At 45.5% G+C, this 19279-nt stretch overlaps 1 protein-coding gene across 1 annotated transcript in view; it reads left to right on the top strand.

Annotated features, from left to right (window-relative positions):
- EBF2 (EBF transcription factor 2) overlaps window positions 1–19279 on the top strand; it is a 137660-nt gene that overhangs the window by 98146 nt on the left and 20235 nt on the right. The window contains exons 8-10 of the mRNA XM_051811853.1: window positions 10336–10453; window positions 12226–12356; window positions 13036–13162. Coding sequence (XP_051667813.1) covers window positions 10336–10453; window positions 12226–12356; window positions 13036–13162 — 376 coding nt within the window. The remainder of the gene's footprint in view (window positions 1–10335; window positions 10454–12225; window positions 12357–13035; window positions 13163–19279) is intronic.

Below are 19279 nucleotides of genomic sequence, written 5' to 3'. Positions count from 1 at the left end.
ATACCCTCCTTTTTGGCTTCTTTAAAAAAACAAACAACAACCAAACAAACACCCAAGGAGCCAAAATAGCGATGGTCACTTTAAGATCTCACACAGCAAAGCAACAAGCCCCTCGGGACGATGACCCAGCTGCTTTGCAGTGAAATCTGCCACTGGTTTCATCATCCCCGTGGCTGATGGATTGTGAATTCCAGCTCATAAAAACGCAGGAGGAGGTGAAGTGTGGCCGTGGCGGGGAGGGAGAGGCACACGCGGGCTCCCGGCCCTCTCAGCTTTCATAAATAAAGGCTTTCACCTGTAGCTCAGCCCTTATGAAAATGGAAAGGGAACGGGGTGGCCTTTTCCTCCCTGGGTGTGCTGGCAGGTGGGAAGGGACGTGGCTGAGGAAAGTGGTGCTGGAATGGACTGTGGAGAGAGGAGAGTGAGGGACCACAGGGATGCAAATCTGGTGCTCGGACCGTGCCCCAAATTTACTGTGTGACCTTTACTGAGCCATTTCCCCTTTCATTTCGTATATATTATACAAATATATATACATTTAGTATGTATATTTAGTATATATTATACAATTAGTACATATATTTAGTGTATATTATACAATTAGTGCATATATTTAGTGTATATTATACAATTAGTGCATATATTTAGTATATATTATACAAATGTAATATTCACTGCTCACCTTGGTAAAACTTTGTGGTCAAACCCAGGAGAACATTTGAAAATCCACGTGTCCTTTGTCATCCAGAGCCTTCAAAAGCCACCGATGGAAAGCAGGACTATCCCTGTTCTCATCATTATTGTGTCTTCCCTGGGTCACATCCCTGCTACAAATTGGATTTTATCTCACTGAGGGATGGGTGGTTTTCTTGTAGACCCACAAGGCTTGACAAGGGAAGGTGACATCTGTAGGTCTGGCAATTCATGTTTCATTGCTTCATGTTTCGTGCTCACTTGCATCAGCTTCCTCATTTATTAAATGAAGTTAAAGCTCCACAGGAGCTGACAGAGTTGCTTAAAACTTTCCACCAAAACATGTTTTCACAGACAAGTGATTTTTATATTTTATTTTTAACTTTTCCTCACGATGAAAAATTTGCAGGAGGTAAATTTTTATTGAAGAAAAAAGGTTCAAATTTAAGAGGAATCCTGCAAAACAAAAGCTCAAAAAAATTAAAGAACTGTAGGCAAAAAAATAAATAAAAAAGAGTTATTAATTTTTTTTTTTTTATTTGGAGCAGGAAGGAATTTAAAGAAAAAATCCTGACCAACTTAATTTTTTTCACTTGTAGTTTAAAGGGGCTGCAGTGACTTCTTCATTCTGTGTTTTTTAGAGATGATAAGACAGGAGGAAAAAAAAGAGGTGCTCATTGTTAGGAAATTCAGACTGATTTTTTTATTTCAGATGGCAGTTTCCAGAAAGAAAAAAAACACCAATTAGTTTTCGTCTGCCAAGAACGAAAAAAAAAATAAAAAAAAAATCTGGAGAGCAAAGGAAAACCCATTTTACAGCATGTAAACAGATCTTGTTGGCTCTTGGAGCTGACTGTGGAATGGAATGAAACCTAAATACAGGCTCTTTTTTGGGGGGGTTTGTTATGAGTTTGTAAAAGAAATCGTGCTCCTGATCAGCACCTGGGGACTGGAGGCACTGCCATGGTACACAGAATATTGGTTGTCACAGCCAAAATTGAAATTCTGGGTCCAAACACACCTGGCCACTGGAGCAGTTCAGCTCTGATTTCAAGCTCGTGCTGGCTCTTCCCAAAAGCCCCTCGGTTTAAACCCCAGATTTCTGTCAGGTGCTGAACTGCAGGAGGTCGGATCCGATTTTTTGGGGCAGGAATCTGAAACACCAACCCCGTTCTCTGGGTCACCTCTGGGCCTCCACACCCAAATGCAGATGGAGCAGAGCCCCAACAGCCTCAGATTCCCAGGGAAACACGACAGGGCAGCTGAACCGAGTCCTGCAGCCCCACCTGGATGGGGCTGGAATTCCGTGGAATTCCTCCATTCCTCGGCACATCCGCCTGGCAGTGCCTGCACGGGAGAAAGTGTGGCCTTGCTTTTGATCTCTGCACCAAAATCAGCACTTTAGGAGAGGAAAAGGAGCTGGGAGAGACTCTTCCTCTGCCTTTTCTGCCTTGGCACAAGCCAGGGTGGGAAAAGCTGAGCCAAGTGAACCTCCATGGTTCTGTTTTTCAGGGATAACTTCAACTCCTCCCACACTCCCAGTCTCCAGGAGTTCATCCCCTCGGAGTTTCAGTGTGAGAATTCCAGCTCAGACCCCCGAATTAACCGAGATCAGGCAAAACCACCGAGTTTAATTTACTTTCTATCAAACCTAAAAATGTCGATGGGGCTTTTTTGGGATCGCAAAAATGAACCCTCTGAGCCAAACTGCAAAATTCCTGAGGTTTTCATTCCTCGTTCAAAGCTGGACACGGGGCTCCACGAGCTTTGTTCTGGGCTGCAGAGGTCAGTGAGGATAAAAAAAGACACAAAAAAGCGGCTTGATTGCTAAAATTTGACACTTTGGGACTAGCAGAGCTCCCTGTTCCAAGGGAAATCAGCCGTGATGAACAGGGAAGACAATAAGCAAAGACAGCTTGTTTTCTGTCTGCCTCCTTGTTTCTAAGGATAGGAGGATGACTTCCCTGGATACAACCAAAGTTAAGAGTGTTCTTGAATGCTCCAGTGTCTTCTGTACCCTTCTCTTTTTTTTTCTTTTTAACTGATTTTTTTTTTTTAATTTGTTGCGTTTTAAGATTTTGAATTTTGGCAAATTTTTTTTGTGCCTGCTTCTCGTGGCCTGTCATCAACCCCTAAAGTCAGAAGTGGAGGGAAAAAAAAAAAAAGATTCTTTTAAAGGATTAAGGGTCTGTTTGCACACCAATTTTCATTTGAATCGTTAAGATTTACAGCAGGCAAAGTCATTAATGTGCAGAATTGTTTATTAGGCTTGAAAGGACAGTTGTTCCCTGACCAGCACAGGAACACGTGAGAGAGAAAAATCAAGGTGAAAAAGCACAGGGCAGTAGGTGCTTGATTTGTGTTATGATTTCATTCCTTATGTTTCAGTCTTGGGCCATATCTAAAACCTCCACTGATTTTTTTTGGTAATAAATGAGTTGTACAGCTGTTATCATTAAGGCCCCCCCTTTTCCAGGCTTTTCCATGCACTTCACTTGCCTTCTGCAAACAGATTTTGCAGTGATGCTCAGCTGGGGATGTCTTAATTCCTACCTGTGTTCTTCTGTTTTTCATTTTCAATGGAGTAGAGCTCGTCAGACCTCCAGGAGACACCAAGATATTCTTTTTTTAATTATTTTAATGATTATTAAACAAAACAGAAGAGATAATCCTCACTTCAAAGTTCTAATTTACATTACTACTCAAACCTGGAGCTGAAAAGGTCTCACCAAAACCCTTTTATTTTTTTTTTTTTGCTCTTTGGAGCTTGAATGAAAGCCCAAAACTCAGGCTTTGTTGTCAAGCCCCAAAATATGAATAAGAGACATGGAAATAAGTGCTGTACAATGCATCCTATTGAGTTCCTGCAGCATGGAAGAATGGTTACTCATGGCTGGAAAAGTGTCAAGTTAATGCTTCTGATTAGAGATGGGTGTGAAGCTGCACAGTTTGGGCTTGGTTTGGCTCATCCCCAATTTTCCAAGGCCTTGGGATCCGCTCTCTGAGCCCAGCCCAAGCCTCCCCTGTAGACACATGACAAGATCTCCAGATTTTATGGCACAGTTGCAGTACATTCAGCTGAATTAAATGTTAGATTTCACTTCTATCACAGTCATTTAAAAGAAAAGAGAAAAAAAGGGGGAGTGGGGAGAAAAAGGAGAGGAAAGGTTACATTAACACTGCATTGCAAATTTAATCCTGCTCCAGATGCCTGAAGAGGTGGGGGTTTTTTTTAGTATAATTCTTTTAGTTTGGAGAGCAACACCAGCTGCTTTGTGATCAGGTTCACTCCTCGAAATTTGCTTTGATATCAAGTAGAGCTTCAAAGATACCATGAAAATCTCTTACCTTTCTTTTTGTGTGGGTTTGGTTTTTTTTTAACCAAATACAAATATTTTTCTGCTGTTGAAAAACATGTTTTACCTCAGAAGTGAAGGAATGTGTGATCATTACTTTAGTGGGTTTTTTCCTCCTGTAGCAACATAATTTTATTGTGAATCACTTACTGCTTCAATGCCAGTGGATAAAGAAGGGAAAAGAAATCTTTCTAGAACCATTTCCATGGTTATTTTCATGGCATTGCTGCCCAAACCCCACAGAGATCGAGTAATATGAACATATTGTGAATTCAGCTGGAGTAAATATTATTATTTATCAATTAGAATATTTTCAAGTGAAACCTTTTAGTGGAAAAAGGGGACAAAAGGCATCCTAAAATCACCCTTTCAAACACGGTGCTGACTGTTTGAGTTCAGCTACTCTGCAAATCTGAGTTTACACAGGGAAATTTAGTCTGTGCTGTGTTCTCAGGGAAGGAGTCTCCCTGGAATGGAATTTAAAAAAAAAAAAAAAAGAAATATTAAAACGGATGCCCCCCATTTAATGAGGATTTCTCCTGGAGAACTTGATTGGAGCCCAATGACACTTAATGGGAACGACCAGCATGTGATGGGGGCCAATAATTCCAGGGGATTAAGATGAGGCACTTCAGCTAAAATGCTTCAGCTGAGACCTGGTGATCACACCCCCCCACCCCTGCCGAGTGGGAATTCTGCTTCCTCCAGTAACCCTGGGATTAAAGAGCTCCTGGCAGAACGTCGGTGCTAACACTGGTCAGCTCTGAACCAACACGCTTTTGTAGGGACAAAAAGAGAAAGGTCAGTAATTGCCCTCTGTTTTCAGCAGAAAACATGACATGGAATGTTTCCTGGCAGGTACAGCCCCCCCTCTGGATGCTCCAGGGGGGAAGAGAAAGGAAAAATAACAAGGTGTGTCCCTGGGGAGGTTTCCTTCCTGACCTCCGAGCGCTCGGCTCAGTTCATCATCGGGCACGTGAGCAAAGCTGGCTGGGGCTGGGAATTCACCCAGCTCTGCTCTGCCACAAAGCACCGAGGGCTCTGTGTCATCCGGGGGGGGGGAGATGATTAAGAGGGGTGGGGTGAGACCGGGAGAAAGGAATGTGGGCTGGGAGAACCAAAAAGGGGCAGCGGGAATGAAACAGAACCGGCCCGAACCAAAATCCCTTTCGGACTGATGGGGAAGGAATGGGCCAGACACCCAGATTTGGGCATGGATAGGGATCACTGAGCTGTTAGAGGTGAATATTGCATGGACTGATCATCGTGGGAGACTAATTTCCCAGGTATAGATCCCAAAATACATGCAGCTGGTATCAGCAGGGCCTGGGCTGGGGGGCAAATTCGTTCATCAGGTGGTGACTGACCCAAGAGAAGGTGCTGTTATTTTAGATTCTGTATGAGGAAGGGAAGGACTGACTCAGCTGTGAGAGAAAAAGCACTCAAGGAGCTAAATTTGCTCAGATCTGCAGCCCAAATAGCCACTGGGACAGTGAGTTCCCAGAGCTGTGCCTCATCCATTAAAAACAAACCAGAGAGGAGATCCACTGTGTCCCATCCTGCCAGGAGAAAGGAGGGTGCATCTGTACCATTGTACCCCACTGATTCCCTGTTGGATCCAATATCCTGGTGTAACCATAGTACAAGAGAATAAAAGTGCCATTGGAGCAGCTGCAGGAAATGGTCCTTGAGGTGAGAGGGGCTGGACAAGAGCTGGGCTCCAGGGACATGCACTGAGAAGGGATGGAGCTGCTCTCTGAAAAGATCCTCAGGTAGGTCAGGATGGGAAAGAGGAATTTTGAAGCTGCTGTTAAATATAAAGTGGCCAGGAAGGAATTTAGGCTGTGAACCAGAAATGCTCCAAGCCCCAGGACGAGGAGGCTTTAAAACAAGAGGAGTGTCAGAGGCAAAAGCTCCAAATGGTGGAGAATGACTTTCTAAAAGCAGCTCCATGGTTGGGGTGTCTGTGGCAGCAGGAGACAAGGTGGCAGTGACCCAGGATCTGCCTCCTAACCCTGTGTCCCAGAAAATTTGGAGACCCCAGCCTGCAATGAAGGCCACGTGCACACTTTGTCCTGTTGGCAGCAGGCTCAGGGGGCTCAGGGAGGATTTCCCAAAGAATTCAATGGAAGTTTGGAGCAGAGAGAGGCTCTGCTGGCATTTTCCACGTTGTTTATCTTATTCCTAATCCAACTATGAAGCAAACACATCATATCCAGGCTCTACTCCTGAATTACTCTCTCAACCAAAAAGCCTGTTGACATCAATGGCAGCCCTGTCCAAGTGCAGGCAGCAGGATGAGGCCTGACATCTTTCCTTCCACTCAGCTGGAAAATAATAATAATAATAATGATGATCATTTTTTTAATCCTCATAGTAGTTTTTTGTGGTTTGTTTTTTTTTTATTTTGTTTTTTAAAGTTAAAATAACATGGTGCTGCGACTGGAGAGAGTTACAAGGGAAAGTGCATCAGGAATGTAATATTGTTTCCAGATGTACAATGTCATAAAGAATTTTTTCCACACTTGGAATGGTAACAGGAATTTTTTGAGAGAGATCATTTACACAGTGATGAGATATGTTACATGTAAGTCAATGCCTGTATGCCTGGAATGTTTGCACCATATGTCTAAATAGGTGTCTGTGACTGATACAGCTTTAAAATACACGGGGAGTTGTATTTATTTGCATATCTGGGATCTGAAGAGGAGCACCCATTAGAATATGGAAATACTGGGACAGTGTGTAGGGGGGGGAGGGAAATTTGCAGTGTCCAGGTGAAGGTTTGCAGAGAAATCCAACCCCCTGAGCTGTGCAGGGAGGTGAAGGAGGGGCAGTGCAGCTCAGAGAGCCCCAGTTTAACGTGCTGAAGGTGGTTTGTCTGCGTGTCACGGGGGGTGAACCCTCCTCGGGGGCTCTGAGCAGGGGGTGCCCCACCCAAATCCACCTGGGAGACACAATAATGGGCAGATCCAGCACAGGCATTTCTCCAGGACTGCTGGGGGATCATTGCTTTGGGTCCGTGGCTGCTGAGAGCAGGACCCTGCAGGTTGGCAGAGAGGACTTCAGGGCTGCTGAGAACACACGTGGAGTCCTGGAAGTGCCTCTGTGCTCCTGGAGGTGGGATCTGTGTCTGGAAGGGTGCAGGAACAGCACATTGCCCTCTCTGCTTCTCGCTTGGTTGTCCTCTGAAACTCCAGCAGAGCTGTTTGACCCAGGTGGCACAAAATCTTCAGTCTTTGTGCTGTTCGTGTCCAAATTTGGCTGCAATGACCAGAATCCATGGCCTACCTGACGTGTTTTGTTGTTCTCAGATCATTCCCTTAGGGTTAACTTTTCCATTAACCACTGATTTTAGAGAAAAGCCCCTCAACTGAACAGGCAAAGGCGCCAAATTTTCATACCCAAGCAGTGGTGCCACCAGAGCAGGAAAAGAAAAACCCACCAAAGCCATTTGCCAGCGATTTGCTGCGGGCAAAAGTGAGAATTGAAGCCTCCAGGGAAGTTTGCACATCACCTTTCATCGGCACTAAACACAGGGACCTTAAAACAAGGGGCTTGGACTGGTTTACGACGTTGGGAGAACAAGTGTTATTGATAAATACGTGTTCAGAAGGGTTTTGGCAAAAATGCACAGAAATGGTTAACAAGGTAATGGTAAGAAACGTTGACCTTGATTTGTTTAGCTAAGATGTAAAGATTTTTGAAGGTCAAAGGTGTTCTTGTGTAGTGTTTTGGAGTCTAACTGTGTCTGACCCTCTAACATTAAGCTGCTGTGGCCTGCAGTTTTGAAGAGTGAAGCAAACCAGGGGGAAAGAGGGAAGGGGGAGAGAACAGGAAATGGAGTGAGGTGTTTCAGGAAGTTGTCAGGAGTTGACTGATTGATTCCAGATGGAAGGGGTCACCCTTCGTGACCCAGGAAATACTCACTGGGGGAAAGCAGTTGGCTTGTGAGAGGGAAGGGCCTGGGAGTTAGAGACCATAGTGGAATGCACATTCCTCTTCCTTTTATCCATAAAACATTGTTTTTTAATCTTCAGTATGAAGCTATTGTGTCGTGATCTCCACCAGGCAAGAGGGAATGGCTGGAGCAAAGTGAAGTTCAACCCTTTTTGTGCCCACAGTCTCACAGCTCTCACTCCCCACCACTGGTGATGAGTTGGGCAGGGGTGTTGTGGCCATGACAAAGGGCTCTGCTGGATTTCAGCAGGCAGGACCTTGGAGAGGACTGCAAAGAAGAGCCAAACCTTTGGGTTCAGATCTGAACTTTGCACTCATCCCGTCCCTGTGACGTTCCAAGTGGCTCTGAGCCTCCTGTGAGGAGTGGGAGAGGTGAATCCAAACGGAGCCACACGTGGACAGAGGTCTGGAAGTGCATCTTCCATTCCTGCTGGATGCTCAGCACTTGTCTTCTGGACTGCTCAGGCTCTGGGGATCTCTACATCTCTTACCAAAATGTGGGTCTTGTGTTTTGCACAACATTTACACCCAAATGATTATTCAGACACCGATCTCTGCTCTCTGGGAGCAGGGACAGGACCCTGGAATGGCTGGAGCTCTGTCAGGGCTGGTTTAGGAGGGACAGTAGGGAAAGTTTCTTTCCCCAGAGGGTGGTTGGGCACTGAACAGGATCCCCAGGGTTTGGTCACTGCCCCAAGGCTGCCAGAGCTCCAGGAGTGTTTGGACAACGCTCTCAGGGACAGGGTGGGATTTTGGGGTGTCTGTGCAGGGCCAGGAGTGGGATGGATGATCCTTGGGGGTCCCTTCCAGCTCAGGATGTTCTACAATTCTATTCTATATGTGTACACTCAGGGTCTGCCTATATTCTCAGTCTCTCATCCTGAGAGCGTGTGGGTGTGTATTTATCACACAGAACCTCGTGTGGGTGAGTTCAGACCCCTGTATATTACACAGGGTAACTGTATGGATGCGATCACTTTTTATTTACATTTGGTTACAATTTAAACACTTGTCGTAAATATTTCAGACACTGGAATAATTCAGGGCTATTCCCCTGTTGCCACAGCGCTGGCCAGTGAGAGATTAAAATTTATTTCCATTGTTTAAGGGAAAATAATGAAGTGCATCTGAGTGGGCTCAGCGATGTCATGCGGGAAACGTTCCCTTTGGACAGAGACACACTCCACCCTAATGTGCAATGAGGAAATCAGTTGGCACACAAAAGCAACACATTTTGTGACAAGAATGCTTGAGAAGTATAAGAGTACAGCATGACAAGAGCCTTTTGGAATGAATTAAAGTTGTCTCGAGAAAGAAAGTGTTCTTCAAGCTCTCACAATCCCGGGGAGGGCAAGGTTTCTCCTCTGTATGCTGAATAGAGTTTTATCAGCAACTGGAGCCTGACATTCTCTTACCTGGACTATGACAGCTGTCTCTGAAAATCCATGAACTCATCCAGGGTTTGATTTTCCATAGCTCTGACTTTCTCTAGGTGTGTAGTGGCATAAGCTGATTTACACCATTGAGCTGATTTACACCAACTGATGGTCCAAACTTGAATGTTTCAATAAGATACATCTTCTTTCAGGAGCTGAACCACGGTTTGTTCATATTTCCTAAAAGTTTGTGGTTTAAGGGTGCACTACATTATTTCTGGATTGATGGGGATTTAGAGCTTTGGATATTGTAAAAACTAAAGTGGGATTAATTAGCATATACAGTTACTTCCTCTAAGAATTCAAACGCTACTGGAGCTCAGTCGTGGGGGCTGAGGCTTAAAAACTGCTGCTTGAGGTGGAGTCCTCGGGCTCAAATGATTTTCAGGAGGCACTGATATGTCAGCAGCAGGTTTTAGTTGGTTTTCATGGAGCTGCAGGCAGTGGAGCCTCGTCTCCAGGCAGATGCAGGGCCATTTGCATGAGTGTGCCAGAAGCAGATGGCTGGGAGCCTGCAGGAGGATCCCAGGGCACATTGCTGGGCTGCTCTGAGCCTGCCCCGTGCCTGGTGTACACAGCCCTCTCTGCCATCAGCAATGCCACAATGCACCTCAGCAACTGAATGTAGGGCCATCTGCAGTGGCTGGTTCATTATACAGCCAGGCCTTTATATGGCCCTCAGGATGCTGTGTTAAATGGAATTAATGCCCAGAATGGAGGCTGAAAATATTTCCTCCCCTTCCTGCCAGGGAGCAAAACCCTGCAGGACGTGGTGCTGTTTTCCAAACGGAGGGGGGCTTTGGCCAAACTGAATAATTAACGCTTAAGAAGGCAAATCTCGAAGCAAATTGTTTACCTGCCTCCTTTTCCTTCCCTTTCTCGCCATCCAGGTTGTGCTATCAACAACAGTGAACGTTGATGGGCACGTGCTGGCAGTGTCTGACAACATGTTTGTTCACAACAACTCCAAGCACGGACGGAGAGCGAGGAGACTCGACCCCTCAGAAGGTGGGATATTTGTCTGGAGAGCAGAGCACGAATGAATGCAAAAACATCTCCCCCATTCTTCAGCTTCTATTTGTTTTGAGGAGGGAAGGGGAGCCAAGGGGGAACTGCAGACCCTCAGGGGGTTTAGAGAAGGAAGAGGCAGGAAAACAGTGTCTGTGCATGCAAAATATGCTCCTCTTCACATCTAAGAGACTGGCTCCCCCTCCCCCTCCAATTTATTAATTAGTATGTGCTGCAAAGATGAAAAACACAGAAAACACCGAGCACCATCGAAATTTCAGCCTTCTCATTCAGCTGGGATAGATTTGATTTCAGGCAAATTAGGCAACATGACATCTTAGTTAAACAGAGCCGCCGCAGCACAAGATGTGTATGAAAAAGTGTCACTGGTTCCCTTAAACAAACTCTGCACGGAGCAGAACGATGCACAGAGGGAGCTGACACTAATTGATGGGAGTTTGTTTGGCTAAGCCAGGCTCATGGCCTGCTGCAGGATGGGTTGGGGACTGTATTAAAGCAATTGCAAACCCTCGTATCTGCTAAGCCTCAAAAAAAAAAAAAATACCCCTCCTCTCCCTCTCCCTCTCCCTGTATGTTCATTCCTGACACATTCCACCTCCCTCACGCTCCAAATTACTGGAAAATGCTATCTTGTGTCTGCTTCTCCCTCCCCTGCAGCCAGGGAAAGTGAGAAGAGCTGGTGATGTTAGTAGAAAAGACAAGCAAGGATATTATTTCATTATAATGTTTTGCTGCCCCACTTCTTAACTGTGCCCTGTATCAACCTAAAAGAAGAATTAATGAACTGGAAGAAAATGATTGAATCAGTAAAGAATTCAGAGTGGTGTTAATTCTCCCCCAGCGGGCAGTGAAATGGTAGAAGGAAAATCCCAGGATTCCTAGCCTAGGAAGCCATCCAGTTTTTCCTTGACTGATTGGATGTGATTGACTGGCTGTTCAAAGGAGTCTCATGTTTTTGGAGCACTGCCAAAGTTCCCCTCCACCTCTGACCCTGTCAACATTGGGAATGGAGTGATGGATTGACTTTGGTTATGGCCTGGAAACCATATTGGGTTCCTGATGGGACGTATAGTCCAGAGGCCTTGAACATATGGAAGAGAGAAGGGAAAAAAAGTCTGCTCTATAAAATCAAGAAAGTGATTAGACATTGTCTCCTGATAGGAATTGGAGGAGACATTTGATATTCCCATATCTTTTTTCACCCATTGATAAATTTAACAAACCTGACTCTGCCTTTTTTATTTTTTCCACAGGGTTTGTTTTTGTGGGATCACATGTTAATGAGTGGGTGCTGGGTTGGGTTTTTTTTTTCTTAAACAGCCTCTGCACAATCATTTAAGCATTTCATTTTTACACTCACTACAGTTGGCCTATTAGGCTTTAATGACACCATGTTAAGTGCCAGTAATGAATAGGCAAGTAATTAACACTTGCAAGGCAGAAAACACGCTTTTATTCATTCATTTATTTATTTATTATTTATTTGCTGGGGTTTGTGGAAGGGTGAAGCAGCCTCCATGGGTGAATGGTTGGAGAGGACTTGTCCTAGGCCTTTGGCAGCTCTGGGAATTCAGAAATTCCCAGGTGTGGACGGGTGAAGCTGCTCCTGAGGCTCACAGGATTTCACCGTTCCGCTCCAGGGATTTACACCCAGTGTTCCAAACAGCTGTTGGGGGAAAAGAAAAAAAATAAAAAAACAAACTAAAACCCCTCCTAATGTGATGCTCTGCTGTCCTCTGTGCTCTGTTCAGCCACCCCCTGCATCAAAGCCATCAGCCCCAGCGAAGGGTGGACCACGGGCGGGGCCATGGTCATCATCATCGGGGACAACTTCTTCGATGGGCTGCAGGTGGTCTTTGGGACCATGCTGGTGTGGAGTGAGGTGGGTAGGAAAAGCCCTTCCCCGAGGAGGGATAGTGGTGATCCCTGTTCCAGGAGTGGTGGGGTGGAAAGCAGGCCGTGCTAACCCGTGGGGGGGGAATTCGGGGAACGTGTTTTCCTTGCTGTGGGATCTTATTGGAGCCAGAATGGGACTGAACAATTCCGGGCATCTGGAGACAGGTAAAGGGAGAGAAATAAAGAAAGAATTCCCTCTGGGTCCAGGATAAGCCAGCATTTAACCAATGGGCTTAACAGTACAAGTTTCCTGATGAGATTTCATCCTAAGATGTGTCTTCTTCTCCTGAAGGCAAGGAACTGGAGCAGATGTGTCACTTTGTGTCTCCTGCACAGGAATAAAGACTTTTAACTCAGGGGTGGGATGGCAGAACCAGGGGTAATGGTTTTAAAATGAAAGAGGGATATAAGGAAGGCATTTTTTTAGGATGAGGGTGGGCAAGCCCTGGCACAGGTTGCCCAGAGAAGCTGTGGCTGCTCCATCCCTGGAAGTGTCCAAGACCAGGTTGGAGCAACCTGGGCTAGGGGAAGGTGTCCCTGCCCATGGCAGGGGGTGGCACTGGGTGGTCTTGAAAGGTCATTTCCAGGATATTATTCTGTTATTTACTCACAAAGAAAAGGGGTGACACAGACACCTGACTGTGCCTCTCCTGGTGCTGTTCCAGCTCATCACCCCTCACGCCATCCGAGTCCAGACGCCTCCCCGGCACATTCCCGGCGTGGTCGAGGTGACATTATCCTACAAATCCAAACAGTTCTGCAAAGGTGCACCAGGCAGGTTTATTTACACAGGTAGGTGGCTGATTTTGGCTGGGGGGGCAGGAGCTCCCAGCTTTTTGTTTTGGTGACTGGTGTTGACAACTCTCAGCTCGGTTTGTGTGTTTGTTTTTATTTGTCCTCTTGCTCTTTGAAGGCCACTCGGGCAGTTTGGATGTGATTTTTCCAGATTAAAGCTCATGTTGCCAAGATGTGGGTCTGCTTATTGGATATTGAGTGTGCAGGAACATGGTAAAATTGCTCTGGAAGTTGTTTTATCCAGAACAGTATTTATTTTACATTCCACTCTGCCTGGGGAGAGCCTTTCATTTTTAGGATAATCCCAGGGGACCAGGAGAGCATCTTGTACCAAGAGAAGCCAAAAGAGCTGAAAACAAATCTGGGGTTTTTTGATTCTTAGGTGGATTATCAACTTATTTAGAGAACATTATATATGGACGTGAAAGGAGAAATCAGGTGGCACCAGGGTGACCAGAAGTGACAGTGATGACATGCAATGTATGCACTAAAGTTCCTGAAATTATAAACCATGGCTGGAGAGTGTTGAGTTCTAAAGGATGGATTTATCTCCGAGTTGAAAGACTCTCAAATTGTATTCAGAATTCCCAAAAATGGAAGGATTTATCTAATTTTATGTAAGCCTCTTGCTAGCCACGATCCTCATGAAATACACTTTGTGTATTATAAATGTCAATTTTTAAATAATAATTTAACACAGAAATCATAATGAAGGTTCAAGAAATTTTTAATTAAAAATTTGAAGGTAAAAACTTTGCCACCTGTTGAATGAATTAGTTGGAATTTTCCCCAAAATGGAAAAATTTGAATGAAAATCTGACAGCTCAGGACTTTTAGAAAGAGTCAATGATATGTGAAGATCCTGGTAGTGGTTTATGCCATTTTATATATCTAAATTAGTGTATTTATGTATTTATTCATGCAACTGCCACACCTAGAAACCTGCAGCAAGAATTAAGTATACAATTATAGTTATAATTAAGGAAATATAAGTTTTTGTTATAATAGAGTCCTAATCCACAGTTAATCAAAAGTACTGAAATGATATCCATTGACTGGAACTGATTTTGAGTCAACTCAAATTGATTAGGACAAATCAAGCCTGTTCAAATACCTTTAGGTTTCAGCACCTTGCAGGTGTTTTAGAGGAAGAGATATTATTACTTTATCAGGTTTTATCACAGATTTAAATGTAAAATTCTTCTTTTTCTGCTCCTTGAGGCCCTGCCCTTGGTGTCTTCAACACTGAGCTGTTGGTGCCTGTGCTGACATAGGGTTAGAATTAAGAAATGTGTCATAAAAATATCTATTCCTCTATGAAAAAAAAAATCTTATCATTGTTGTAAAGCTGTTTTAAGTGCAAGACTGATCAGTACCATCCAGGGGGGGTGTGAGTCAGGCCAGTGCAGCTCTTTGAGGTGTTAATTTGAGACCTTCCACACAAAAAAAGGACACAGGAATCAGCAGGAAAGAAAGTTAAACACGCTCTGCCTGTTTTCCTGCTGTCCCTGGCACGGGGATGTGTGTTCCCATCCTCTGAGGAGTGAGTGGGTGCTCCTGCCATATGTTGAGGAACACCTCAGAGGAGCTGCTGGAGCGAGGGTTGGCCAAACACCTTCCCAATCTGTCTCTCCAAGAACCTGCAGCTCTCCCACCACGGCAGGCAGAACGAGAAACACAGCTCTGAGGCAGAGCCTCACCTGGGTAACTAATTCCCCCAGGCTGGTGCTGCTAATAGCAATAAAAACAACTTCTAAGCTAGGAAAATAACAGGGTGGCTTTTTTTTTTTCTCCCCCTTCCCTGTGTTATCAGGAAACCGCTGTGGCCCCGTGGACAAAAGCATTGGGTTTGAAGCCATGGTCAGGCAGGCAGGGCCCTTCTGCTTCCAAGGCCAGGGGCATCCTGGCCTGGATCAGGAATAGTGTGGCCAACAGGAGCAGGGAAGTGATTCTTCCTTGGGGAGGCCACCCCTGGAGTGCTGTGCCCAGCTCTGGGCCCTCAGGTTGGGAAGGATGTTGAGGGGCTGGAGCAGGGGCAGAGAAGGGCAGCGAGGCTGGGGAAGGGTGTGGAGCACAAGTGCTGTGAGGAGAGGCTGAGGGAGCTGGGGGGGCTCAGCCTGGACAGGAGGAGGCTCAGGGGAGACCTTCTCACTCTCTGCAACTCCCTGCCAGGAGGGGGGAGCCAGGGTGGGGTTGGTCTCTTTTCCCAGGAACCAGCAGTGGGACAAGAGGGCACAGCCTGGAGCTGCCCCAGGGCAGGTTTAGGTTGGATATTAGGAAGAATTTCTTTGCAGAGAGGGTGCTCAGCCATTGGAATGGGCTGCCCATGCAGGGGGTGGATTCTCCATCCCTGGAGGTTTTTAAGCAGAGACTGGATGTGGCATCAGTGCCATGGGCTGGGAACCACGGCGGGGTTGGATCAAGGGTTGAACTGGATGATCTTGGAGGTCTTTTCCAACCTGGCTGATTCTCTGATTCCATGATTCCATGATTCTCTGATTCTATGAATCCATGATCCTATGATCCTAAGGCTTCTTCAGAACTCCCCCAGCTTTCGAACCTCTTGCTCAGTTTCTGTCAGATATTATCAGAAAGGTTGTGGAGCATCAAAGGTGCAGTTCCAGCAGGTTTTTGGATGAAATCTCGATTAATGCCTCACTGGAAGAAAGGGTGAAGAGCTCAACCATGTTATCAGACAGCAGAGAAGTTACCAGCAGGTCAAGCCTCAGGAAACCAGGTTGTTTAAATGGCACTGCCCACAGAGTGCACGTGTGCATCCATAGAAAAATATAAATAGCAAAATATACTCAGTTAGAGCACAGGAGGGCAGCTATTTGTTGGGTAGAATGTAGCAGACAAATACCTATAAAATACGGAATAGGAAACTTCAACAGATTTAATAATTCTTGGTCGTGTAGACTTGGGCATCATAGCAAAAATCTGGTTGTTGTTTTTTTTTCCATGATAATTGAAGTTGATTATTTTCTTGATACTTTAAGTGTTAATAACTAGTGTAGCTGCTTCCATAAATGAGAATTTCTCCTCTAAATACCTTCAGCTTGCACTTGGCCAAACCCTAAGAAATGCAGACATGGAACATCAAGCCCAGGAGACTGAAAAGTGTGAAATCCTGCAAACTAAAAGCAGGGGAAGATGTAATTCTGTCAGAACCAGGAACAGCAGCAAGAGCAAACAGCCTCAGTATTATCAGGGTCATGTTGTATCGAGTCCTTCACAATTATCAAGTGCTGAGGTGGAACCTCTGATGAAAAGCACAAAGGGTCAAGTCATGTGAAAAACAGAGAGTGGGTGGCTGTAGGGACTTCAAAGGTATAAGGAGAATAATTATTCATGTAAAACCAGACCTCAGAAGGTTTATCAGGGCATCAGAAATGGGCAATCAGTTACAGAAAGACATGTGCTTCTGTTTTATATGTGAGATGTTGCCACAGAAGGATGAAGATTAACCCCTTGCCTGTGGTTGTACAGGAAAAATAGACAGGGAAATAGGTCTTACAGGTTCTAGTCATGTCCTTTAACTGCCAGAACACAACACTCTCCTAAAAGATGGAAACAACAGTGATCCCAGTATTGTATCCATGCCCCCAATATTTAATATACAATCAAATATTTATGCTCAACATGATTATACTTGAGTTCTCTTTTACTTTTTTCTTCTTTAAAGAGTCACAGGAAGACTGTTTGAAGAGGAAAATGATAAACTGTTGAAGAGATGAATATAAAAATTAGGTATACATTTCAAGGGTAAATCTAAATGCCACAGTGGAGCTGTTATGGGAGCTCATAATGTGTATTTATAATGGGCTCCTGCAAAGTGTGCTGTGCTGGCACTGCTGCAGTTACGGGCCTGTCAGCATTTCCACTCCTCAGGGTTATCACTCAGGGTGCTGCAGCTCAGCCATCAAACTCCTCTCATCACCAGAACGGGCTGTCTGGACTTTTCCATAAGGTTCCCAGCTGGAAAACGTCTCGTAAGAGCGAAGCCAAGGGGATCCTGGAGAGAACAGCCCAAACCTGCAGAAATGGCTCGTTAGGTGCTAATGGCAGCTGCTGTGCTTAAGTATATCCTTAAAATACTTGAAATGAGAGATAAAGGGTGCATTTTTAAATCCCCACAGCTAAACTTTCAGTCCCCTCGTGCACCCTGATCCGCGAGAACGCAGGTTGCACAGACCCGTCTCGATGCTCTGAATCACTTTTCTCCCATCAGCTGTTCCTACAGCAATAAGGCATTTTTTTTTTTCTCTGCTGGTAATCTTTCAGTAGCCTCATATTCTGCTTTTAATACTACACAAATTCAAATTCTCTGCTGCTGTAAGTAGTTCCATTATAGTTCCCCTGACTTTAATAACACGTCGGTTTACGCCAGCTGAGGGCATGTCTTGCAGGCTTTCATATCTCAGGTTTGATCACAGCTCTGCATTTACCTTGTCACAGGGATGCTAACCTGGAAATGTGTATATCAGGGAGATTTGGAACATAATTTTCCTTGCTTGAGCAGAAATCCTCCAGGGGTTCCCTTGTCAGAGCAATGCAATATAAAATCATCCGTGGGAAAGGCTGGGCTCGGGGTTGTGCTGTATCAGACTCTGTGCTGGGCTCCAAGGATAGGAAGCTACTGGTTTGCTACAGCTTGTGAGTAGATTTGAGGAGGTCTTGTGAGAAACAACACTCCCAAGGATGCAGAGAGCTCTGCAGGTTGGAAGGGTGAGTGCCCTTGTTCAGAACACAGCTGAGGTGACAGCAAACATGTGCTCCTGCCACTGCCTTAACCTGGGAGAGACACAGGGAATAAGTGATGTACAGCACCTGAAGGGGCCTGCAGGGAAGCCAGAGAGGGATTCTTCATCAGGAACTGGAGTGATGGGTTCAAGCTGAACCAGGGGAAATTCAGGTTAGATATATGAGGGTGGTGATGCCCTGGCACAGGTTGCCCACAGAAGCTGTGGCTGCCCCATCCCTGGAAGTGTCCAAGGCCAGGTTGGAGCAACCTGGGCTAGTGGAAGGTGTCCCTGCCCATGGCAGGGCATGGAATGAGAGGATCTCTAAGGTCCCTTCCAACCCAAACCATTCCATGATTCCATGATTCAAGATCTAAGGCCACAGGTGCCTTTTCTCTGTTACCTCTTTGAGCTTTGGGCATCCCCCTGCAAACACTGCTCTCCCTCTGGGTTCAGGATATTCCTGGAGGTGTCCATATTTCATTTCCTCTGGTTGCCCTCTGCTCTGCTTCGTGGAGCAAAGCAAAGACAAGCTGCAGAGCTTTGCTGAGGTGCCTGAACGTGGCCCTTTCCCAAGGAAATGTCTGCCTTTCCCAAGGAACGTGGCCCTTTCCCAACCGGCGGAGAGGGGGAGAGAGAGAGCACATCTCCCAAGGCAACATCAGAACGAGCTGTCACTCAGGGTAAATTGTGCAGATCTTCATAACATCATCTTCCTTCAGCAGTCCTATGTGCTTTGATGTGTGGTGAAATAATTAATACTTTAAATGTCAGCACTGCTACCGTCGGGTGTCGGAGCCGGTCCCCGTTGAGCTGAGCTGGGCTGAGCTGCTGAGCAGGTTTTGCAGCTCCAGACAGGTGTCATGGCAGCAGTTGCTCAGCTGGGAGGATTTATTTTTCCTCCAGTTCCAGCGAGTCACAGGGTATTTAAAAGGAAAGCGTGGCTTTTGGAGGGCTGGGGGTGACGTAAAAGGGGAAGCAGTGCCCATAATCCATTGGAGCCTCAAATAAATAAAGTCAGTCTGGGGCACGTTTAGACCTCTCCCTAGTGCTGACCTTAACAAACCTGGGGTTAAACAGTAGTTCTAGAGTGAGGTCTGTGGGCTCACTGACAGTTTAGTTTATTCACTAGGTGGCTGCTCTTTTTTGCATACATTAGATTGTGGCATGCCCAATTTTTTAAACCATGTTCTGGGAAGTTCAAGAGAACTCCTCGAGCCTGAAATGCTGGATATGAGGGTTGCCAAAGGGATTTTTGCTGGGCCTGAATCAGTTTTCTGGGGGGTTTAATTTCAGCTGTCTGTTTTCCAGGGCATAATGAACAGCCTGCTTGTGTGTCAGACCCCTTCATGGTCCCTGAATCCAGGAACCC

The sequence above is a fragment of the Manacus candei genome, unplaced genomic scaffold, assembly GCF_025592945.1.
Source record: "Manacus candei isolate 608988 ecotype Guabito, Panama unplaced genomic scaffold, ASM2559294v1 h1tg000084l, whole genome shotgun sequence".
Taxonomy (NCBI): Eukaryota; Metazoa; Chordata; class Aves; order Passeriformes; family Pipridae; genus Manacus; species Manacus candei.
Note: the sequence above shows the minus strand (reverse complement) of the source record. Positions and strands in the feature narration are given on the sequence as shown.